Source organism: Phaseolus vulgaris, chromosome 8 (assembly GCF_000499845.2).
Source record: "Phaseolus vulgaris cultivar G19833 chromosome 8, P. vulgaris v2.0, whole genome shotgun sequence".
NCBI classification, from domain to species: domain Eukaryota; kingdom Viridiplantae; phylum Streptophyta; class Magnoliopsida; order Fabales; family Fabaceae; genus Phaseolus; species Phaseolus vulgaris.
In genome coordinates this window covers 18527880-18554464 of record NC_023752.2, presented here as the reverse complement: position 1 = coordinate 18554464, position 26585 = coordinate 18527880, and the positions used below count along the sequence as shown (strand labels likewise).

Genomic DNA, 26585 nt, shown 5'->3' with positions numbered 1-26585 from the left:
TTCTCTTGCGTTTCTTTTGGCGGATAATGGGTTTGATGTTTGGGTTGTTTAACACATATGGAACCTGTTAGAATGTATGGCTTTAAACTAGAAGGGGAGTGAATGGTTTAAAGAGGGTTTTCGCAAACTTTTTAGCCAAGAATGAAATTACTTCAAGAATAACTTGATTAAGAAATTAGTTTTCCAAAACACAAAGCAAAAAGCACAGCACTAGAAAAACAATCGGTTGTTTATACCAGTTCACAAATATAAAATATGAATTTAAAGAGTTAAAGGATAGAGAAAATGCACACAGGTTTATACTGGTTTACTCTAAACCCAGAGCTACATCCAGTCTTCCCAGAAACCACTAGGGAATCCACTAAGCAATCAACCCTAGATCACTTACAACACAACCAAAGAAGTGACCGTGATCCCCTCAAGACACACACTTCTTTTGGTCCAGCACAACACCACTAAGAATGCTAATCTTGATCCCCTCAAGAACACACAACACTTCTCACCACTACACACAAAGTTTCTTTCAAAAGTACAAAGGATTACACTTGTTACAGAACAAATCTGAAATCAATGCAAGATTAACACATTGAAAGCATATTTTCAGATAAACAATCGGTTATTTACACAAAACAATCGGTTGTTTCTATCAGCAGCAGCAAAAACAATTTTTAATATCAGAGATTTCAGCAGATTTAAACAGTTCCAGAGAAAGATACACAAGAACCAATCAATTATCCCCCTATTTGTCTTCACAAATAGACTCTAACATGTATTAAAATAGATTTAGGAGAGATTATTAAGATCAAGGATACCTAACTCATTTCTTAGAAAGAAGAACCTCTCTTTTGGTATTGGTTTAGTGAAGATATCAACTAACTCTAGTATTGTCTCTACAAACTTCGCTTCACAGTCCCCATTGCTTACATGGTCCCTGATGAAATGATGGCGTATCTCAATATGCTTGGTCCTTGAGTGTTGAATATGATTTTTGGTAAGATTGATGGCACTTGTGTTGTCACACATTAAAGGGACCTTGCTGATTTGCAATCCAAAGTCTGCAAGTTGTTGTTTGAGCCATAGAATCTGTGAACAACAGCTTCCAGCAGCTATGTACTCAACCTCAGCAGTAGAGAGAGCTACACATGCTTGCTTCTTGCTATGCCATGAGATGAGGCTTGAACCAAGAAGGTGGCAAGTGCCACTTGTGCTCTTTCTATCTAGCTTGCATCCTACAAAGTCAGAATCTGAATAACCAATTAAATGAATGGGAGAGTGAGAAGTATACCATAACCCAACAGTTGATGTTCCTTTGAGATATTTCAGAATTCCTTTTGCAGCTTTGAAGTGTGACTCTTTAGGATTTACTTGATATCTTGCACAAAGACACACCGCAAACATAATGTTCGGTCTACTTACTGTTAGATATAGCAAAGAGCCAATCAATCCTCTGTATTTGGTTTGATCTACTCCTTTTCCTGCAGCATCTGCATCCTTGTAGCACCTTGATGGCATAAGAGTGCTTGCTTCTTTGCAACTCTCCATTTCAAATTTCTTGAGTATCTCTTTGCAATACTTAGATTGGTATAAAAAGATCACATCCTTTGTTTGCTTAACCTGCAATCCAAGAAAGAAAGACAATTCTCCCATCATAGACATTTCAAACTCACCTTTCATAGCAGCCACAAATTCTTCACACAAACTATCTTGTGTACCACCAAAGATGATGTCATCAACATAGATTTGCACAAGGATAATTTCAGAATTTGACTTTTTGATGAAGAAAGTCTTGTCAATCATTCCCCTTTCATAGCCATGAGACAACAGAAAGTTGTTAAGCCTCTCATACCACTGCCTTGGAGCTTGCTTCAGCCCATACAATGCCTTTTTCAACTTGAAGACATGATTGGGATGTTGATGATCTTCAAAGCCCGATGGTTGATCCACATACACTTCCTCATTGATGAAGCCATTCAAGAAAGCACTCTTGACATCTATTTGGAAGAGTTTAAAACCACTCATACATGCAAACGCCAGTAGCAACCTCATAGCCTCCAATCTTGAAACAGGAGCAAAGGTTTCACCATAATCAATGCCCTCCTCTTGATTGTAGCCTTTGGCAACTAGCCTTCCTTTGTTCCTTGTGATCACACCATCTTCATCCAACTTGTTTCTGAACACCCACTTTGAACCTATGATGTTCATCTCAGCTATTTTAGGGACAAGAAACCATACCTCATTCCTTGTAAACTGATTCAACTCTTCATGCATAGCTTCAACCCACTTTTCATCCTTGAGAGCTTCATCAATTGACTTTGGTTCAATTTGAGAGACAAAAGTTATGTGCCTGCAGAAGTTTGAGATGGAGCTACGTGTAGAGACACCTTCCTTTATCTGCCCTATGATGTTTTCCACTGACAAATCTCTAGGAATCCTCCATTCTTTGGGCAACTCACTCTGTTGCAGAATTTCAATCGGTTGTTTCTGCGAATCAACCGGTTGTTTTTCTGCACTGATGCCCAACTTCTCCAAACTGATGTTCTGCTCATCCTCTTCAGTACTGGTCTTCGGGATTTGGATGCTTTTGCGATCTACCTCATCAAAGACAACATGAATAGACTCTTCTACAGTCATTAGCCTCTTGTTGTAGATTCTATATGCATGACTTGTGAGAGAATAACCTATGATGATGCCAAGATCAACTTTTTCATCAAACTTCCCTAGGTTTTCCTTTCCATTGTTGAGAACAAAACAGCTGCAGCCGAAAACTCTGAGATGATTGATGTTAGGCTTCCTTCCATTGAAGAGTTCATAAGGAATCTTCTTCAGAATTGGCCTAATTAACACTCTATTCATCACATAACAAGAAGTGCTAACAACATCACCCTAAAAATACCTAGGAAGAGAAGATTCACTAACCATTGTTCTAGCTAGCTCTTCAAGGGACCTATTCTTCCTCTCTACCACACCATTCTGTTGTGGAGTTCTTGGAGCATAGAAATTGTGTAGAATCCCCATCTTTTCACAGAACTTGCTGAACTTTTCATTTTGGAATTCTCCTCCATGATCACTTCTTATAGAGCCTATGTTGTTGTTATTTATGTTTTGCAAGCTTCTTGAATGCAGAAAAGGCATCACTTTTTGATTCCAAGAAGAGAGTCCAAGTGAACCTGGAAAAATCTTCCACAATAACAAGAGCATAGTAATTTCCACCAAGGCTCATGGTTCTTGAAGATCTAAAAGGATCCATGTGAAGTAGCTCAAGAGGTTTTAAAGAAGAAACAACATTTTTTATTTTAAAAGAATTTTTCACTTGTTTCCCCTTTTGGCAAGCTTCACATATATGATCCTTCTCAAACTTGAGCTTTGGTAGCCCTATCACAAGATCCTTTGAAATTAACTTGTTCAAGTGATTCATGTGAATATGATCAATTCTTCTATGCCAAAGCCAAGACTCATCTTGCTTGGATAGAAGACAGCCAATTGAACATGGTGAAGAGATATCTAGAAGATAAACATTATTGATTCTCTTACCTACCAACATTACCTCTTTAGTGTTGGGGAGACAGATTTCACATGTGTTTGTCTTGAACATAACTTGATATCCCTTGTCACACAATTAACTAATGCTCAGCAAATTGTGTTTTAAGCCTTCTACATAGAGTACATCATGGATGACCAAGATATCTTTGTCTCCTATGGATCCTTTCCCAAGAATCCTTCCCTTGTTGTTGTCCCCATAGGTAACATGCCCTTCTTGCTTAAAGGAGATGCTCAGGAACTTTGGTTTGTCTCCAGTCATGTGCTTGGAGCATCCACTGTCCATGTACCATTGTTGCATGCTCTCCTCCAAGTTTTCCTACAAAGAAGATTTTCAAGTACAAAGATTTGGTCCCCTTATGAATGTGGGTCCATTTGGTTTACATTCATCAATTGAACCTTTACTACACTTAGGAATCCATTTCATAAAGCCCCTAGGAACAACATATTTTCTGATTTTACAGAACCTCACAAAATGACCTCTTTTCATGCAATAGAAGCACGTAACAACCGGTTGTTTCGATGGTCCAATCGGTTGTTTTTATGGCATTTTTGAAAATGACTTTGAAAATCTATCTTGCTTGTTTTGTGGGTTAAAACCAAATCCAGCTTTTCCAAAAACACATTTTTGAGATGCCAAGACATTCTCAAAGTTGGACTGACCTTTAGAAAGCTTATCCACAGTTTTAACAAGATAGTGGACCTTCTTTTCAAGATTTTTGCAATTTTCACAAACAAGAGTATCACACTTGCAAGAGGATTTTTGGTAAACAATTTCAAGGTTTTCAAAATCTGTTTTTGAATTTTCCAATTCCTCTTCCAGTGTTTTGACTCTGTTTTTAAGCCAGTTATTCATTCCCTTTAACCGGTTGTTCAAGAAGGCCAATCAGTTGGCTTCTTCATGTGTTTCTTGAAAGGCTTGAAGCAATTGACTATAGTTTTCAGAGTTTGAGGAGTTAGATGAACTTACACTATTTAAGTCATCTTCCTTTCTGGCCATGAAGCAGAGGTTGAGGCTTTTCTTGTTTTGCCTTCTTTTCCTTCTTGCTTGACTTTTTGACCTTGCTTCCTTTGATTCATTGATGTTTCCATGAGTAGCCTTGAGTGTGTCCCACATCACTTTAGCAGTTTTGCATTTTGATATCCTGAAAAACTCATTAGTATCTAGTGCAGAAGCTATTATGTTTTGAGCAGTACAATCAAGCTTGGCCATTTTACATTCTTCATTGGTCCATTTGGACCATGGTTTTGCAATCAAAGAACCATTATTTTTAAACTTTGGAATTGAAGGACCATTCTCGATTGAATCCTAAATTCCTTGATCAATAGATTCCACAAAGATTTTCATTCTGGCCTCCCAATACTCGTAATTCAATCCACAGAATAAAGGTGGTTTATAGATTGAAGCACCTTCCTCAAAAGATAGTTTTCCAGCCATATAAAAACAATTTCGGATCAAACTTGAATAACTTTCAAGAACCAAGCTCTTGATGCCAATTGTTAGAATGTATGGCTTTAAACTAGAGGGGGGTCAATGGTTTAAAGAGGGTTTTCGCAAAATTTTTAGCCAAAAATGAAATTACTTCAAGAATAACTTGATTAAGAAATCAGTTTGCCAAAACACAAAGCAAAAAGCACAGCACTAGAAAAACAATCGGTTGTTTATACCAGTTCACAAATATAAAAACTGAATTTAAAGAGTTAAAGGATAGAGAAAATGCACACAGAGGTTTATACATCCAGTCTTCCCATAAACCACTGGGGAATCCACTAAGCAATCAACCCTAGATCACTTACAACACCACCAAAGAAGTGACCTTGATCCCCTCAAGACACACACTTCCTTTGGTCCAACACAACACCACTAAGAATGCTGATCTTGATCCCCTCTAGAACACACAACACTTCTCAGCACTACACACAAAGTTTCTTTCAAAAGTACAAAGGATTACACTTGTTACAAAACAAATATGAAATCAATACAAGATTAAAATCCTATCTCACACTCTTTGATCAATGCAATCTCTAAGCAATTCTCAACTTTTCAAAATCTCAAAATCAGTGAAAAATTCAAATCTATTTTTCTGTATATTAAAACAAAGTTGTTTGTTGCATAATCTTATCAAATTATTAATTGCATTTAAAGATTGGTCAGAGGATTAAAAACTGGAGCGTAAACAGTTAGAAAATCATTTAATGCTCAGTCAAAGCACAAAATAGTTTTCTGTTATGGTCCCAAAACAAGCAATCGGTTGTTTCCACGAATCAATCGGTTGTTTTGGTTTGACAGCAAGTCAACCATTTAAAAACAGTTTTCAATCTTTCTAAAAACACCTAAGTATAAAACAATCGGTTGTTTCGACAAAACAACAAGTTGTTTTTCACTTAGTTTGAAAAACACTTTTCTTTTAAAAGGTTTGAGAATGATTATGCTTTGGATTCAATCAAGAGTGGATATATACAATTTATCTACCTCAGATCCTATCTAAAGACAGCTCAGCAACAGCAAGCACATCCAGCCTTTCATCATTCTTCAAAGGGTTTGGATTCTTTAAAGCTTGAACACACTTAGTTCAACAGAACCAAATATAGCAGGCAACATACAACTTTACCAACTAATAGCTCGGTTAGTTTTGTCTACTAAAATGTTAATGCCTTTCTATGGTCAACAATTTTGTTTGGTTCTATTGATTATATCAGATTTATTCTTTAAGAGTATTGATTGGAACTGGTCATGGGATGAACTAGTTGCATATGATCTTCCAGTCACATTCAAGTATGTGCATGATCTAACTGGACAAAAACTACACTATGTTGGTCACGCACAGGTGAATTTCACATTCTACGCAGCTGAAGGTCTTCCTGATTTGAATGCATTTGCGATCCACCTCATCAAAGAAAACATGAACAAACTCTTTTACAGTCATTAGCCTCTTGTTGTAGATTCTGTATGCATGACTTGTTAAAGAATAGCCTGTGAAGATGCCAAGATCAGCTTTTTCATCAAACTTCCCTAGGTTTTCCTTTCCATTGTTGAGAACAAAACAGCTGCAACCGAAAACTCTGAGATGATTGATGTTTGGCTTCCTTCCATTAAATAGTTCATAAAGAGTCTTCTTTAGAATTTGCCTAATTAGCACTCTATTCATCACATAACAAGAAGTGTTAACTACATCAGCCCAAAAATACTTAGGAAGAGAAGATTCACTAAGCATTGTTCTAGCTAGCTCTTCAAGGGACCTGTTCTTCCTCTCTACCACACCATTCTATTGTGGAGTTCTTGGAGCAGAGAAATTATGCAGAATCCCCATCTTTTCACAGAACTTGCTGAACTTTTCATTTTGGAATTCACCTCCACGATCACTTCTTATTGAGCCTATGTTGTTGTTCTTTGTGTTTTGCAATCTTCTTGCAAGCTTCTTGAATGCAGAAAAGGCATCATTTTTTTATTCCAAGAAGAGAGTCCAAGTGAACCTAGAAAAATCATCCACAATAACAAGAGCATAGTAATTTCCACCAATGCTCATGGTTCTTGAAGGTCCAAAAAGATCCATGTGAAGTAGCTTAAGAGGTTTTAAAGAAGAAACAACATTTTTTATTTTAAAAGAGCTTTTCACTTGTTTCCCCTTTTGGCAAGCTTCACAAATATGGTCCTTCTCAAACTTGAGCTTTGGTAGCCCAATCACAAGATCTCTTGAAATTAACTTGTTCAAGTGATTCATGTAAATATGAGCAATTCTTCTATGCCAAAGCCAAGACTCATCTTGCTTGGATAGAAGACAACCAATTGAACATGGTGAAGAGATATCTAGAAGATAAACATTATTGATTCTCTTACCTACCAACATTACCTATTTAGTATTGGGGAGACAGATTTCACATGTGTTTGTTTTGAAGATAACTTGAAATACCTTGTCACACAATTGACTAATGCTCAGCAGATTGTGCTTTAATCCTTCTACATAGAGAACATCATAGATGACCAAGTTATCTTTATCTCCTATGGATCCTCTCCCAAGAATCCTCCATTTGTTTTTGTCCCCATAGGTAACGTGTCCTTCTTGCTTAAAGGAGATGCTTAGAAACTTTGATTTGTCCCCAGTCATGTGCTTGGAGCATCCACTATCCAAGTACCATTGTTGCATGCTCTCCTCCAAGTTTTCCTACAAAAAAGATTTTCAAGTACAAAGATTTGGTCCTCTTATGAATGTGGGTCCATTTGGTTTACATTCATCATTTGAATCTTTACTACACTTAGGAATCCACTTCATAAATCCCCTAGGAACAACATATTTTCTGATTTTATAGAACCTAACAGAATGGTCTCTTTTCATGCAGTAGAAGCATGTAACAACCGGTTGTTTCGATGGTCCAATCGGTTGTTTTTCTGACATTTTCGAAAAAGACTTTGAAAACCTATCTTGCTTGTTTTGTGGGTTAAAACCCAATCCAGCTTTTCCAAAAATACAGTTTTGAGATGCCAAGACATTCTCAAAGTTGGATTAACCTTTAGAAAGCTTATCCACAGTTTTAACAAGATAGTGAACTTTTTTTTTCAAGTTTTTCACAAACAAGAGTATCACACTTGCAAGAGGAGTTTTTGTAAACTATTTCAAGGTTTTCAAAATCTGTTTTTGAATTTTCCAATTCCTCTTCCAGTGTTTTGACTCTGTTTTCAAGCCAGCTATTCATTCCCTTTAACTGGTTGTTCAAGAGGGCCAATCGGTTGGCTTCTTCATGTGTTTCTTGAAAGGCTTGAAGCAATTGAATGTAATTTTCAGAGTTTGAGGAGTTAGATGAACTTACACTACTTGAGTCATCTTCCTTTTTGGCCATGAAGCAGAGGTTGAGGATTTTTCTATTTTGCCTTCTTTTCCTTCGTGCTTGACTTCTTGACCTTACTTCCTTTGATTCATTGATGTTCCCATGAGTAGCTTTGAGTGTGTCCCACGTCTCTTTAGCAGTTTTTCATTTTGATATTATGAAAAACTCATTAGTATCTAGTGCAAAAGCTATTATGTTTTGAGCAGTACAATCAAGCTTGGCCATTTTACATTCTTCATTGGTCCATTGAGACCAAGGTTTTGCAATAAAAGAACCATTCTTTTTAAGCTTTGGAATGAAAGGACCATTCTCGATTGAATCCCAAATTCCTTGATCAATAGATTCCACAGATTTTCATTCTGACCTCCTAATATTTGTAATTCAATCCACAGAATAAAGGTGGTTTGTAGATTGAAGCACCTTCCTCAAAAGATAGTTTTCCAACCATAGAAAAAGATTTTTCGGATCAAACTTGATTAACTTTCAAGTACCAAGCTCTTGATGCCAATTGTTAGAATGTATGGCTGTAAACTAGAGGGGGGGTGAATGGTTTAAAGAGGGTTTTCGCAAACTTTTAAGCCTAGAATGAAATTACTTCGAGAATAACTTAAATCAGAATTCAGTTTGCTAAAAACACAAAGCAAATAAGCACAACACTAGAAAAACAATCGGTTGTTTCGCAGAAACAATCGGTTGTTTATACCAGTTCACAAATATAAAACTGAAATTAAAGAGTTTAAGGATAGAGAGAATGCACACAGAGGTTTATACTGGTTCACTCTTAACCAAGAGCTACATCTAGTCTTCCCAGAAACCACTGGGGAATCCACTAAGCAATCAACCCTAGATTACTTACAACACCACCAAAGAAGTGACCTTGATCCCCTCAAGACACACACTTCCTTTGGCTTCAACACAACACCACTAAGAATGCTGATCTTGGCAACCTCAAGAACACACAGCACTTCTCAGCTATACACACAGAGTTTCTTTCAAAGTACAAAGAATTACACTTGTTACAAAATAGATCTGAAATCAATACAAGATGAAAATCCTATCTCACACGCTTTGATCAATACAATCTCTAAGCAATTCTCAACTTTTCAAAAGCTCAGTCAGTGAAAAAATCTCAAATCTATTTTTCTATGATTAAAGCAAAGTTGTTTGTTACACAATCTTAACAAACTATTTATTGCAATTAAAGATTGGTCAAAGCATTTAAAACTGGAGCGTATACAGTTATAAAATCATTTAATGCTCAATCAAAGCACAAAACAATTTTCTGTTATGGTCCCAAAACAAACAATCGGTTGTTTTCACGAATCAATCGGTTGTTTTGGTTTGACAGCAAGTCAACCATCAAAAACAGTTTTCAACCTTTCTAAAAACACCTAAGTATAAAACAATCGGTTGTTTCGACAAAACAACAGGTTGTTTTTCACTTAGTTTGAAAACACATTTCAATTAAAAGGTTTGAGAATGCTTATGCTTTGGATTCAATCAAGAATGGATTTACACATAAAATCTACCCCAGATCCTATCTAAAGACAGCTCAGCAACAACAAGCACATCCAGCCTTTCATCAACCTTCAAAGGGTTTGGATTCTTCAAAGCTTGAACACACTTGATTCAACAAGACGTATAATAACTTAAAAAGCAAGAGGGGGTGGGGTGATAACGCAAAACATCACATGTCAAGCGAAAGGCTTGAATGGACGCCCAGGTATTGGGATGAAGTTGGGTAGGTGCTACGTTGAGTATCTTAAGGATACCCGTCGTGAAGTCATAAAAAAGCAACGACACATGCAAGTCCGAGAAGAGACAAGCATACATATAGAAGAAGGGCGACTGAGAGGGATACCGACTGCGAAAGATGGTCTCGACCAACGAGCACGGCTCAACTCAAAAGAAAGAACAATTGGCATCCGCCTTCAGAATTGGAAACTTGTCCAAAAACTCAACGACAGAGGTTTTAGTCGTATAGACGGACGTAATCCTGGTCACCCAAGGATCTACCCAGTCGATCTCCGGTGGGGAGACGACCTGCTCATTGATGCTCGAGGGTTAACAACACCGCTCGGGTTGTCATCCCTAACCACCTCCACGGGGGGCAACACTTGGATCGCCCTGACCGATAGAGGCTCGGTCGTGGAGGACTCAGAAGAAGAAGAAGTAGAGGAAGAAGAAGAAGAGGACGAAGAACACATAAGACGAGGGGAACGAGAGGGACGAGAAGCCGAAGAAGAGGAAGAAGAGGTAGGCCGAGACAAAGAAGACATGACTAACCTTACAAAAGCAACACATCAACCTAAGATGAAGACAACCATTTGGTTCTCGGAAAAAATGTCTGAGTAATAATGAAGTGTCTCGACACTGTTGGGATCGCTATTTATAGCCTCCAAGTGTCTCGGGAGGCAAAACGTCGTAACCATCGCAACCGTTAGATCTCTTTAATCTAATGGTCCTCGACAGCTCCCGCTCGAAAAACCCCTCATCAATGCGGGTCATGTCAACCGCCGTCGACGTCACATCAATCATCAATAACCACAACCGTCACACCCAAGCCAAAAGGCCGACCAACCTAGCACTCCTTCAAGACTCTTCAAATCCAGTTATGTTCGAGCCTAGGGGGCAAGTGTATTGGTATAGGCCGAATGACCAATTCCATACATCGGCTCGTACAATTGGGTCGACTGCGTTGCCCACGTCCAGGTGGGCCGACTGACATTCTCGGTCCATTAACGCTTAATCCAGGTCAGTAAAGCTAAACCATCTTTAAGCACGACCCATCTCACTAATCAGGCCCAATAAGGTAAACCCATTAAAATAATATAAATAGCGCATATTTCAAGAAGAAGGTACGTCATTAATTAATGTACTCTGACAACCGAGTGTCGAACGCCCTTTGCTGACTTGAGCGTCGAAGTGCCTTCTGCAGGTACCCCCGTTCGGCATTCCCCCGGAGACTAAGTGATCAGGAGATCGAAACCTAAAAGAGTAGTACGAAGACAGAAGCAAGCTGAAGTGTGAGTTGACCGATCGATAGGAGGGAGGAAGACAAAATCAGTCATCAATTCTCTCCCAGGAACATGTTATATTTATTTTTAGTATTATTAAATTATAGTTTTATTATATTTATTTAATATTAATTTTTTTCAATATTATGTTAAATTTCTTAAAAAATATGAATTTGAATTTAAAATTTAATTTAATTTAATTTTCTTTTATAGTATTATAGATCTAGATTTAAAATCTAATCTAGATATTTGGATTTGAATTTATAAAAATCTAAATTATTTTTATAGAAAATATAAATTTGAATTTAAAATCTAATTCAAATATTTTGATTTCCATTTATCCAAATTCCATCTATGACCATCTTTATTAGTGCGACTATGGAATCATTAATGGATTTCACGCTTTTTTTTATTATAAAAAATATTGTAAAATCTATAAAAAAATATAACTTCTCAAAATAATGAGATCTATTGTTAGAAAAAAAACTAAATATAATTTTGAAAGATTTATGACTTAATATATATAATATATAAAAAAGTACTGTGAGACAGTGATCAGAATTCTTTGACTTATAAAACATCACGTTTTATTGCGTCAGAAAACGATATTTTCTTATCAACTTGTTAGACTTATGATACATAGAACTTGTTTATATTACATAGAACATGCTTATATTAAATAGAACATGTTTATATATTTGACAGGGTGTGGTACAAGAAAAACTGCCATTTATTATATGATTAGTTTGTTTGCCTAAGGGATATTTGGGATTTCGGTTGACCTTTATCAGAATGGAGGTGAAAAGCACAAACGAGATAGAAGAAGCCATGGATTCCAGTTATGATAGAAAAGCTTAAATAAAAGCATTTGATGAGACAAAAAGTGGTGTTAAAGGTATCGTAGATTCTGGGGTATGACATCCAATTTTGGAATGCGCAAATAATTTTATTTTTAATTTATTAATATAATTTTATTGTATTGTGTGAAACTTTGTTGTGTAGCTTAATTTTTTAATTTATTTTAGTAGAATAAGCATATCATGTAGTACAGATATCCTAACAAACTTACATTAAAATAAAGGTAGTTTTCTAGATATAATTGGTGATGGAAGAGTGTCTTCATCCGTTTAGCTTTTCTTAGGTGGATTGGCGAAAGTATTCATGGAGGAGAATGCACAAGGATCTCACGTAGAGAGTTGGACTCCTTGAAGGTGCATGCTATGTATGGAGAGTGAGTGGTGAGGCCATCTCACTTGAATAGGTGAAGAATGAAGACTAAAATGTCTATCCTAGAGAGGTAGGAGACAAGGAGCAAAATTGACACAATTTTGGCAGCAATTTGCTCTAGATTAATCTTGCCATTTCATGAGCCAAGAACCTTCTTTTATAGCAATGGAGGGTTGGAATTTGAAGAGCCAAATACAAATGTAATGAAAGCTAAATTCAAATGAGAAGAATTTGAAATTGGCGCCTAAATGAAAGTGAGCACATGAAGCATATTTAACATGTGATGGAAAACATTTAGCACATGTATCATATGGAACATGTGGAAAGCATGTACTCTCTCCATGGCTTAGTCATAACCGGCCTTGGTTAAAATTAGGTGTTTTAAGAAATCCTAATTTAACCAAGGTAGGTTTTTAGATGCCAACTTTCATTTAAGGAAAATAAAAAATAAAATTTCCTATTCTAATTTTAACAAGAAAATAAAATCTTCTCTACACTATTTAAACTAGGATCTAGGCTTCTTCAAACATATAGAGAAATGTTTCCCTGCCATCAGTAGCAGTATCGCAGTCCTCTTGTATTTCCTTTACCATATATCTAGTTGTGGCCCTGATCTTCTAGTTGTTGGGCTTGCACTTGGACTTATGCTTGGGTCTCTTCTAGTAGTTGTTTATATTTTGATGAGTTTGAGGTCTTCTTGAATAAGTTTGTACCTTCCTTGAACCTAGAGTTGCCCTCTTGTTTGGGCCTACAAAGATAAACAAAAGCCCAATTAAACCCATATTTGCAATTAAGTCAATAAACAACCTCTAGGTAGTCATCCTCCTTATTATATGGTTGTGTGAGGCTGGACGGTTTCCATCATTCCCTCCTTCTTGAAAGGATTTGTCCTCAGATCTACAAGTTTGATCTCGAACAGCAGCCTTATTCTTGCTTTGAAGCTATGCTCATCCTCCAGAATCAAATGTCCATCTATAGGAGTCATCAAACAAATCAAATGAGTTAGTTTCAACAGTTGTATTAAAATCAATCTTATTAAGTTGCCATTCCTTTTGTTTATTTTTTGTTTTTGACAACTTTTCACAAGATTTCTTTAGGGAGGAGTACATAATTTTATTTTCTTTCAAAAACTCAAATGGAGAAATATTAGTAGTTTTATGAACTACCCTATTGTATGCAAATTCAATATGGGAAAGGTACTCATCCCCAGATTTGTGGTTGTCTCTCATGATTACCCTAGGCATAGTAGAAAGAGATATATTTTCAACTTCATTTTGAACATTCGTTTGAGGATGATAAGAAATTGAAAATTTCAACTTAGTTCCAAGTTTTTCCAAAAGAATCCTCAAAAAATGGCCTACAAATTTATCTAAAACTATGCTTTGAGATATACCATGAAGTTTTACCACTTTTCTAAAGAGGAGCCTAGAGATATTATTAATATCATCCACTTTGTGATGTAAAATGAAATGTGCTATCTTGTTAGGCCTATCCACAACCATAAAAATGAAATCAAAACTTTTTGTTGTCCTAGGAAGTTCTAATATAAAATCTATGCTTATGTCTTCCCATGGAGCACTTGCAAAAGGTAAAGGAGCATAGAGTTCATGAGACATTGCCTTAGAATTAGTTTTTAAACAAGAAATGCATCTATGGTTATGTCTTTAAACATCTTTCCTCATGGGTGGCCAAAAGAATTTTCCTTTTAAAAGCTCTAGAGTTTTATCAACTCCAAATTGGCCATGAGTTCTCCTTCATGAGACATTAATTTTTTTTATGTGTTCCTTTACAAAACTGGAGGTCTAAAGGTTGTTCAGAAAGAAGTAACTTTTCTATTTAGTTTTCAAATTTTTCTTCTTTCTGAATGACCTTGTGGGAAGGAATACTCTTTTCCCACACCTCTTTTTTTAAGGGCTTTTTCTTGGTTTTCTACTTCTTTCTTTCTTCTCTCATTTTCTTCACTCTCACTAGTTTCTTCTTCTTGGCTAATATATTCATCTTTGTCCCTTAAGATCATAGTTCTTTCATTGGGACACAACATTGCTAAATGACCCTTACCAAGACATTTAATACATTGAATTTTTCTAGCTCGAGTGTGTGAGATATGCTCGTATTTGGATAGGTTTGGGGAAGGTTCTAAAGATGTTTCTTTGATATGCTCTTTCCCTCTTTGGGACTCGTCCTTGTCATAAGATACAAAGTATGAACTTTGTTTTTTACTTGATTGTTTTCTCAAAATTTGTTTTTCAACTTTAATGTTAAGTTGAATCAAGTCATATAAATCTCTATAAGGTAAAAGTTCAACTTTGTTTCTTATCTCAAGTTTGAGACCACTTAAAAACCTAGATTTGGTGGTATGCTTTTCTTCATTAATCTCTACCCTTATTATATATAACACCATCTTTTTCCAATATTCTTCTACACTTAGATTTTTTTGATGAAGTCTTTGGAGCTTGTCCATCAACTTCCTATTGTAGTAGGAAGGAATATGACAACATCTTAAGGCTCCCCTAAGATCATTCCAATACTCTATGGGAGGGTCCTTATGAAGGTGCCTTTCTCTCTCAAGGGCAATCCACCAATACATAGCATTACCTTGAAAGCTTAGGGTGGCTAAAGGTACATTTCTTTCCTCACTTACTCTATGGCAAGCAAACAATTGTTCTACCTTCATTTCCCAATCTTGGTAAGCTTCTTCATTTTCTTTCTCATGGAAATAAGGTAGATCTACCCTAACCTCCTTAGTGCTTTCTTTTATAGCTCTCCTAAGGGGTGGTTGATAATATTCATTAATTCTAAGGTTTTGTTCCCCAAAAGAATCATTTCCCCTAGAGCTAGATGCATGAGAAATTTTTTTTTATTATTTGTTGTATTCATCCCTTTCTTTAACCATTTTCAACTCTTCTTTCATCAAAGCACAATGTTCACCCCTCTCTTTGAATTGGGTCTCATTGTAATTGTCTATATGAAAGTGATTGAAAGTCTTGTGCTAATTGTTTCAAAAGAGATTTAATAGACTCTCTATCACTTTCACTAGAATGATGAGAATGAGAAGACATGGTTAAAGTTATGTGTTAAAAGAAATTTACCAAAAGAAAGATAAGTGGAGTAATGTAGGTAGATTCCCATGACAGGGAGGTGAATCACTTGGATTACCTAAGTACCAAACCTTTCCTAGCCAGGTTCTATCCTTCAAGACTTTCACAAACCTTTCTCTACGTAATTCACTTAGAGCACAATCAAGAATAAAAACACAATTTTATGCAAGAAAAACAAGATGCAAAGCAATTAAAAAATGCAAAGCAAGAAAATACACAATAGAAAAATTGCTATCTAGAAAGCTTTAAACTAGACGTATCCTGAGGTGAAGCTTCTAGGCACTTAGAACCATTGAAGACACACTCACCGTCTAATGTGCAATTAATCCACTAATTATTCAAAGGTTTTGAAAATTACAACTCAAAGAAGATACAAAGAAAATTGAATTGACAAAATTTAGAAATTCCTATTCTATGCAATCCTTCTTTTTGCACTCCTTTTTTCTTTTTGGCACTCCTTCTTTGTGTAAGTGTTTAAGCTCACTTGTTGTTGTTCTCTTGCTCAACCTCTCAAGGATATTCAACTTTGAGAATTCAAATCAGCACCTACTAAGTGATAAATCTCTCACCAAAGATGTTAGCTCCAAACCTACAACGCACCTTTGAATTACTTATCCGCCAAGAAATGAGGTCAACAAAAGTTAAAGCAACAAAAAGTCAATTTGAAATTGGCATACAACAAAGAAAGTTGGTATATGACAACTTGAAAGAGTAATTGAACAAAAATTGTCAAGCAAACAAAATAAGGTACTCAACAAAAGGCTAGCACACAAATTGAACCTAATGAATGGCACTAGAATTGGATTAATAAAACCAAAATAGTAGTACTGGAATTTTGAGGTATCAAATGCGTGACTTAAAATAATTATGCTGAACTAAATCTTTCAAATTTGAATTTGAATTTTAAACCACAGACAACTCAAGATCTTAACTAAGTTTTGGTGTTGGAATCATGCTAAAAGAGTGCATCAATCAATTATGATAAATTTTTCAAATTTGATGCTACTTCACCATTTTTTTTTCCGCGCCAGAATTGCACACTGTTTGAATTTGATTTATCATTTTTTTTTCTATTTTAAATTTCGCTTCACTTTCTTTTAACACTTCAATCCGTTCAAATTCAGAATTTCACAGTTTTTCATAAACGGAATTAAATTTTGTAAACAAAAACAGCCAACACAGATTCAACAAAAATAGAGGAAGTCTAATCTGGAATTAAAAATAGTTTTAAGAAACTTCAAAAACACAATAGAATTGATGTATAGGAACTTGTGTGGATCTAGCACACAAGTATGAACTCAAATCTAAAAATTAAAATGCACCAAAGGATCAAACACAGAATTATAAATTTGGACTCAAAATTAAAATCAATGAACCAAAATTATCAAGAAAAGTACTACATAGAAGTGATGACAATTTAGGATGCACATGACTTGACAAAACATCTATGGATTCAAAAATCAAAATGAATCAAACACAAACAATATGAACCGATTAGAATTGCAAGAAAGACTCCAATCTAGCAAAATTAAAATAGCAACACCAAAACTCAAAGGAATCCTACACAAAATTGAAATCAAAAGCTCAAGAACAATTTGAACACATTTCACCGATTGGATTCATCCAAACAACATCTAAATCAAAATTAAAATGAAAAAAACAGCAAGATATTTAAGGATACAAGATAAACAACACGGAGTCATGAAGAACAACACAAGATTAAAATGAAAAAGAAGAAGGCACACTTAGCTCTTGAAGAACCTAGGCTCTGATACCACTTGATGGAAGAGTGCTTTCATCCGTTTAGCTTTTCTTTGGTAGATTGGCGAAAGCATTCATGGAGGAGAATGGACAAGGATCTCACGTAGAGAGTTGGACTCCTTGAAGGTGCATGCTATGTATGGAGAATGAGTGGTGAGGCCATCTCACTTGAATAGGTGAAGAATGAAGAGTAAAATGTCTATCCTAGAGAGGTAGGAGACAAGGAGCAAAATTGGCACAATTTTGACAGCAATTTGCTCTAGATTAATCTTACCATTTCATTAGCCAAGCACCTCCTTTTATAGCAATGGAGGGTTGGAATTTGAAGAGTCAAATACAAATGTAATGAAAGCTAAATTCAAATGAGAAGAATTTGAAATTGGCGCCTAAATGGAAGTGAGCATGTAGCACATGAAGCATATTTAACATGTGATGGAAAACATTTAGCACATGTATCATATGGAACATGTGGAAAGCATGTACTCTCTCCATGGCTTAGTCATAACCGGCCTTGGTTAAAATTAGGTGTTTTAAGAAATCCTAATTTAACCAAGGTAGGTTTTTAGATTCCAACTTTCATTTAAGGAAAATTACTAATAAAATTTCCTATTCTAATTTTAACAAGAAAATAAAATCTTCTCTACACTATTTAAACTAGGATCTAGGCTTCTTCAAACATATAGAGAAATGTTTCTATGCCATCAGTAGCAGTATCACAATCTTCTTGTATTTCCTTTACCATAGATCTAGTTGAGGCCCCGATCTTCTAGTTGTTGGGCTTGCACTTGGACTTGTGCTTGGGCCTCTTCTAGTAGTTGTTTATATTTTGATGAGTTTTAGGTCTTCTTGAATATGTTTGTACCTTCCTTGAACCTAGAGTTGTCCTCTTGTTTGGGCCTACAAAGATAAACAAAAGCCCAATTAAACCCATATTTGCAATTAAGTCAATAAACAACCTCTAGGTAGTCATCCTCCTTATTATATGGTTGTGTGAGGCTGGAAGGTTTCCATCAATTGGAATAACCCAAACCGCAGCCAAAATTGAAAATTTGGATATTCTCGCTCTAAACTCTCAATGGTCACTACATAATTGACAAATTCTTTTGTTAAAAGAATTGAACAATTAATTGAACTTCATTAATAACTCTATATGCATATGGATCCAGATGAGTCCAAGTCTGCAAGAAATCGAAGGAAGATCATCCTTCAAAACAAGTTCCACAACAAAATTAGCAAACTGACAGGTAGGACCTCATATGCTGTTTATTTTTTTGTAATGTAGAATTTAAGTTTATAATTGATGACTGTATTTCTTCAAACACTTTAGATAAAAATTTCAGAGAACAAAGTTCTTAGACGAGCACAATTTTATTTGGAGAAGCAAATTATGTTTTAAGAATAGGTATATTTGATTTGAATGAGGGCTAGTTTGGTGGTTGACGGGTGGGAGCTTATTCTCGGAGTGAGAAAGGAACGCTACTTGATCCATAAGCAAAGTTAAATTACAATGCTGGTCATTCGGTGCCTGTAGTGTAGATTCTCAACTTGTGTTGTCCTCTATTTGGCTTTGAATCACTGTGAGGTGTTCCAGGATGTTGTTTAAGACCTCTTCTAGTTCTTTTGATTGTGGTTTGGGAGGCATGGGAAAGCAATGAAAGCACCAATTTGTTAGGCTTTTGCTACTACTAATACTAAAACTAGGGTTACCAAAAACTTCTTTGCCTTCATTTCATACTGATAGTCTCTTTTAAGGGTCATAAGAGGGTTGTGGGCTTTACCACTCTTAAAGAAAAAAAAACATCTTAAACTGTAAATAAAAACATAATTATGGCAAACCTTTAAAATGCTTTTTAGGCCTATCCTATTATAAAATATTTCATCCAAATGGGTTGTTTCTCCAGCCTTGTACTTGTGTAGGGATGCACTCTAACAGTGGACAAAAAATCTAATTGGAATAAACTGCTCCATTTTTTGGACTGATCTGATCCATTAAAGATCCATTTATTTAAATTCAGTTTTTATTTTAATCTGTATTTACAATTTTTTTTATCGGATTTTCATTTTGTTTATACATATTATCATATAAATTAGAAAAATTTGAATTTCCAAATTTTAAACTTCTAAGCTCTTTCTCCGGGGAAAGAGAAAAATACACTTTTTGAATTTTTTTTGGAATGCATAGTTCAAAAGAAAAAGATTAATTTTTATTTAATTGAAAATAGAAAAATTAATTTCAAATTGTGAAACTTAATTGCAATTATGAAACTCTGAAAAATTATTTTTGAATTCGAAATATATTTTCATATACAATGTACTATAAAATTAATTACAAATGGCATAATTTAAGATATAAATTACAAATATTAATTACAAATTATATACTTTAAAATATAATTTTAAATTATACAATTTAAAAATTGAATGATTGAAAATATATTTTGAGTTAATAACTAATTTTTACAGTTTGACATTGCAATCTATAATACATCATTTAATTTTTTTAAGTTTTATATTGGGAAATTTATAATTTTTTTAATCATTTAATCGAGAATATTTTTCATGACATGAAAGGATAATTTTTACATTTCTGAGAGTGCATGGAGGTGTATGAAAAAAGTCTATGTTATAATACTATTGTGCAAAAAAAAAGTGATACTAGCTTACATTAAGAAAAACTGTTCTTTTATCAGCAATTGTTAATTGGTTTGGGTGGGTTGGAGTAACTTATAAATCAACCCCACCTTTTATACACTAAATCTGGTTTATATAATTGAGAAGAAGGATAAATTAATACTATCTCTTAAATACAATCAATCATACAGAAGCTGCCAAAGTTATATATGTTAAATCTAATTTTAGTATTATTAAATTATAATTTTATTATATTTTCTTAATATTTATATAATGTTGAATTTGTTTATATTATTTTTTTTAAAATATGAATTTGAATTTAAAATCCAATTCAATTTTCTTTTATAAAATTATGGATCTAAATTTAAAATCCAATTTAGATATTTAGATTTGCATTTATAAAGATCTGAATTGTTTTTATAGAAAATATAAAGTTGGATTGAAAATCTGATCCAATTGGATCTGGATTGGATTTTCCAATCCATGACCATCCTTGTCACTTTGGAATCATTTACATGTTAAGTTTTTTTTATTATAAAAAATTATTGTAAGATCTATAATAAAGAATAACTTCTCAAAATAATGAGATCTATTGTTAGAAAAAAAAAATTAAATGTAATCTTCAAAGACTTATGACTTATTATATGTAAAATAGAAAGGTACTGTGACACAATTATCAGAGTTCATTCACGTGGGACGTTATAAGATAAGCCGCAGTAAAACATCACGTTTTATTGTGTCCGAAAACGATATTTTCTTATTAACTTGTTAGACTTTTGATACATAAAACATGTTTATATTAAATAGAACATGTTTATATATTGTGTGTGGTACAAGAAAATCTGCCATTTATTATATAATTAGTTTGTTTCCCTAAGGGATATTTGGGATTTGGGTTGAACTTAATATCAGAATGGAGGTGAAAAGCACAAACCAGATAGAAGAAGCCATGGATTCCAGTTATGATAGAAAAGCTGAAATAAAAGCATTTGATGAGACAAAAAGTGGTGTTAAAGGTCTTTTAGATTCTGGGGTAAAAAGGGTCCCTCGTATGTTCCATTCTGGTATTGATATAACTGAAAACACAGGTAGTGACTCAAAGTTGAATGTTCCTGTCATAGACCTTGAAAGCATACACAACAACCCTGCTCTGCGTAAAGAAGCTGTCACAAAAATTCGTAGTGCATGTCAGGAGTGGGGATTTTTCCAAGTGATCAATCATGGAATTCCAATTCCTGTTATGGATGACATGATTGATGGAATCAGAAGGTTTCATGAACAAGATGCTGATGTAAGGAAACAGTTTTTCTCTCGAGATTTGAAGAGCAAAATTCTTTATTACTCCAATAATAACCTGTCCAAAGACAAATTTGCTAATTGGAGAGATACAGTTGGATGTTCTATGGCTCCCAATCCACCCAAACCAGAGGAGTTGCCTGCAGTATTTGGGTAATGAATTAATACGGTTTTTAGATTTTTCAGTGGTTTATAATTTTGTAATAATGGTTGCCCTTTTTCTTCGTATTCTTTATTGAGTATCTTGGTGGATATGTTTGAAGGAGAACTTAGTTTCATGTAACTGAAGATATGATGTTTGATAAATGGTTTTTCGAATAATTGTCTTCTTGAACTGTTGGAATTCTTGATAAATTGTGTATGTACTTGCAGAGACATAATTACTGAATATTCCAAGAAAGCAATGGCACTGGGTTGTACAATTTTTGAGTTGTTGTCAGAGGCTCTTGGTCTCAAACCATCTTATCTCAAAGAATTGAATTGTGCAGAAGGACTTTTCATTCAGGGCCATTACTATCCACCTTGCCCTCAACCTGAATTAACTTTGGGCACCTCCAAGCACACTGATACTGCCTTCATTACAATACTTCTACAAGACCAACTGGGTGGTCTTCAAATTCTTCATGAGAATCAATGGTTAAATGTTCCTCCTGTGCATCGAGGTCTTGTTGTAAACATAGGAGATATTTTACAAGTAAGTATTCACATTTTCAGTAGTTTATATGGCCAGATAATTGTATCAGTTGAAGTATTAAAATTAAAATCAAACACAGGTATTAAAATCAAGTTGATGCATACCTGGGAAAACCATGAAGATATCAATTTTTATTTTCTGCTTATAGATGTGATTTAGAATACAATGAACCTCTTAATTACAGTTTGTTGTGAGAGTATGTTTTTATTGATTTCCTAGCTTTGGTTTCAGCTTATAACAAATGACAACTTTGTGAGTGTTTTTCACCGGGTCTTGGCAAACCATGGAGGGCCAAGAGTTTCAGTAGCTAGCTTCTTTACAAATTCACATGATCCAGATAAAGGCATGTCAAAGGTTTATGGTCCAATTAAAGAGTTATTATCAGAGGAAAACCCACCAATGTATAGGAAGACTTCCATAGGAGAGATCATGGCTCACCATTTTGCCAAGGGGCTTGATGGGAACCATGCTTTGAAACCTTTCAGGTTGTGAAATGAACAAATTTCTACCGACAAAAGAACTTGATAAAATTGATGTAACTCCAGATTCTCTTAGAGATGTCTGTAGTGTGTTATTTGTTGTGCCTTTTATTGTCTTAATTTCCATTACAAGTTGTTTGTAAAGCAGCAGCATCAAGTTATTTTGAAGATAGAATAAGGTAATACCTATATTCTCAATGTTATTATTAAAATAATTTATTCTTAAAGATTTTGGTTCTCTTTAGTGTTCTAATTAGGGATGGTAAAGAGGGGTGAGCCATGCATCCGCAGCCCGCTAAAAAAATGCAAAGTGGATTGCTTATTTTAACCTGCTGGTCCGCTTAGGCCCGTTCCGCATAACTCGTGCGGACCAAGTGTAGGGTGGGGCGGGTTGGCCCGTATAACCCGCATAACTTTAAAATGTATAATTTTTTTTCTACACCCTCGTATTTTCTTCATGTAACCTCATATTTTACATTCTGAAATTTTTAATAACATTTTATTATGCATGTTTCATGAAAATAATATTATGAGACCATTTACCTAATGCATCTAAATAAATAAAAATTCAAAATTTTTATTTAAAATTTTTATTTCTTTAATAAATATTTCTTATGTGGGCTGACCCGTAGGCCTGCGGGCCAACCCTTATGCGAGGCGAGTTAGAAAAATCAGTCCACAAATTTTATGTGGGGCGGGCCAACCCAACCCGCTTTTTGCAGGCCATGTGCGGGGCGGGCCAGCCCGCATTGCCACCCCTAATTCTAATTAACTTTTTATTTTCATCTAACTACGAAGGACTTAGATAGTACCTAAAATAGGTTGTACAATTATTGATATGTCGTCTCCTTACTTCTTCCTTTAAGTCTCCTCCTTTTGTTATTGGTACTCGGTCGGGGTGGGTTTGAAAAGGTATTCCAACATTCAATTACGTACTTTGTGTAGAAAGTGTATATTGTAAAACTGATTAAAATGTACCTTACACCTTCGCAAAGAGTTTTATTTATAGTGTTGGTTATGGATCATCGCCATGATGGACCGGATATCAGTTATTGACTGATATGCACGGTGATTCTTGATTAATAGGGAGGTATATTGATATATTGGAATATCTAGAGAATATTTGTAATATCTTTTAGTTAATCAGTATTTAGTTTATTTGTCAAATATATTTTCTTCCCGTAAATTTCGAGATATGAATGTCACTCATTAAGTGTAAGTGTTGTTGTAACTGTCGTTACTGTTATTTATTGTGACGTGACTTGAGGTGTTCTTTGACTCGATCGATTGGTCACAGATTTCGAGACTGACTTGTCTGATACCAACTAGTACATCAACTAATTTATTTTCTCTTCAAATTCTTACAACTCGTCAATAAATTTATTTTTTACTTGTCAAATATAAGAAAAAATATATGAGTTGATAAACCAGTTGAAAAAAAATAAAATAATAATGACGTTAAATAAAAAATATTTAAAGTAATGTACTACAATAAAAAATTTTAAGAAAAATTCTAAAATTAAAAGATAGTTAAAAACTTAATTAAACTTTAATATATTAAATTTAAAATAATTTAAGTTAGTAGGTCATATTTAATAACTTTTTCTTCATTTTGTTTTCCTTTTATTCATCGTTTACTTTTAATATACCACCTCTCCTACAGCTTTTCCCTTTCACATGTTAATAAAGCATGAAAGTTGGGGAATAATTTAAATCAATGCACGCATATAAAAAAATCAGGTTAAATAAGTTTTGAAGATGATCGAATCTTATAAAGTATCTAATAATTTTTTTTAATAAATTAGATAACTAATAAATTATAAAAATTTAGTTTAAGTTCTTGAAAACAAAATTATTTATATTTCATTTTTAATATTAAGTTGATTCTTTCAATTTATCCAATTTCTGTACTTCTTCATAAAGATTCTCCTTTGATTGATTTACTTTGCTAAGCTGTTATTGGCACATATACATATTTCACCTTGCATGAAGCTTTTAATACTCTTTATTCATCAAAGCCTCTTCAAAATACATAACTTCTTATCCCACTATGTTAAATCTCATATAATTAGAGATAAAATCAAGATAGAATATTTTATTGTACCTTCAAATTTTATTATATTTGAATATTTTTTTATAAGTTATTTAGGAATTAAATTTAGTTTGCCGTACAAAATTTAACACTATCAATCTCTATTTTAAGGACATGTTTGAAAAAAGTACACATATTTCAGTAAGTTTCTTTGTACGAAGGATTTATATATATATATATATATATATATATATATATATACCAAAAATATATCTTTTATGAGTTAAAACTAGTTTATATATAATTAAAAATTAAAATTTTAAAAACTTATAGAATTTTTTTTACAAATTAACTTATGCATATATTAATTTTAATTTATTAGAAAACTTATTTTATTTTATTTTTAAATTATGTATAAAGTTTATTTAAGCATATCTTATATCAAAATAATAGTGGGTCAAACATGATTATTACCTCACATGACATTAAATATTGTTTGACTGATTAAACATCCCAAGAAAACAATCACGTTTTTAATCATCTTTAAAAACTTCGGTTCATCGTATTTCTATTATTCTGTCTTCTTCACCAAATTTCGTTACTTGTAGAATGATACTTCTTAGTGTTATTATTTATCTATACCTATATATATAAAGTATATATATAAAGGAGATTCCTCTCTTAACTGCTCTTAATTTTTTTTATTTTTTTTATTTTTATATTAATATTTAATTTTATTATTGTATTATGGTCATTGTGTCATTTCTTATTCCCCTCTTAACTGCTCTTAATTTTTTTTTCCATTTTATCCTTACTTAATAATTTATTGTATTAATTTATTTTGGTTATTTGGACATTTTATAATTTCAAAAATTAATAAAATAATTTTTTAATTTATTTTATTTGTTATTATTTAACTGGAGAGTGGAGAGAATGGAGAGAGTGGAGGGATTGATTAGTTACTTTCTGTTTTAAAGATCTTCTTCTCTATTAAATAATGTAATATTTTGTGGACCACTTTAGCAGGAGAGTGAAAATTTGGTACGTTATTTTTCTGATTTAAACTGATATTTTTTTTATTAAAATTGATTTAAGAAAGAGATTTTATGATTCTCCACTACACATAACCCACACAACATAAGAATTGTTCAAGTTAGTGTCTGTGTTCCCGCTAGTTTATTATAAAGTCAATTTTAAAAAGAATTGTTATTTTTGTTTAAATAAATTTTAGGTTTCAACATGCTCCTCATTTTTATTTTTAATATTTAATTAATTATTCTTTTAAATTGAATATTTAATAAATTATAAAAATTTCAGTTATGTTTTAAACAATATTTATTTATATTTTTTCCTTAATATTATATTATCTCTATAATAATTTTAAAATTTTCTTTTCTTTCTTTAATATTTTTATTAAAATATATGATGAAAATATACTTAAAATATTTAATATTTTAAATTATCAAACACATGTTTCAATTTAACTAGTTCGAAAAAGGTAAAATTGGTATTGATAACATAAGAGACTTAAACCAAAATATTTAATTTATTAGCTAAAAGAAATTAAATAATCAAAATAAAATTGATCATATATTATATACTTAAAACTTATTTAAGTCTTTTAAGATATTTTATAATTTTTATATAATTGTATTTTTTTATTATACATCCTTATTAAATATTATTAAATTGTGTATTTTACATTAATAAATAGTAATAAATTATGTATTTTACATTATTAGTAATAAAATTTAATTTGATATATATGCTTATAAAGTTCAAGTAAATTAATTATTATTGTTGGTAAGGGTGATTGTATAGAAGTGAGTTATATTATATTAAAGACCAAAGAAATAAATAATTAACTAATCACTCTTAGAAGAGAAAAGTTAAAAAAGTTTTATATCAGTGAAAATTAGTTGATATTAATTTGTAAATAATTTATTTAAAATATTATTCTTAACTTGTGTGTCAAGTTTATGAAAATCT

At 33.3% G+C, this 26585-nt stretch overlaps 1 protein-coding gene across 1 annotated transcript; it reads left to right on the top strand.

Moving 5' to 3' along the window:
* The first annotated feature begins 20927 nt into the window (after positions 1-20927).
* Positions 20928-22791, top strand: LOC137826368 (1-aminocyclopropane-1-carboxylate oxidase homolog 1-like). The gene is made up of 3 exons (XM_068632310.1): positions 20928-21544; positions 21764-22085; positions 22317-22791. The coding sequence occupies exons 1-3, from the start codon at positions 21009-21011 to the stop codon at positions 22575-22577; spliced, it is 1119 nt and encodes a 372-aa protein (XP_068488411.1). The 5' UTR covers positions 20928-21008; the 3' UTR covers positions 22578-22791.
* The last annotated feature ends 3794 nt before the right edge of the window (positions 22792-26585 follow it).

Bases quoted from the DNA above. Each gene is read 5' to 3' on its own strand.
- LOC137826368 (XM_068632310.1), top strand. From the start codon at position 21,009: ATGGAGGTGAAAAGCACAAACCAGATAGAAGAAGCCATGGATTCCAGT. The intron at 21,545-21,763 runs GTAATGAATTAA...ATGTACTTGCAG, and splicing joins GAGTTGCCTGCAGTATTTGG to AGACATAATTACTGAATATT. The intron at 22,086-22,316 runs GTAAGTATTCAC...CTTTGGTTTCAG, and splicing joins ACATAGGAGATATTTTACAA to CTTATAACAAATGACAACTT.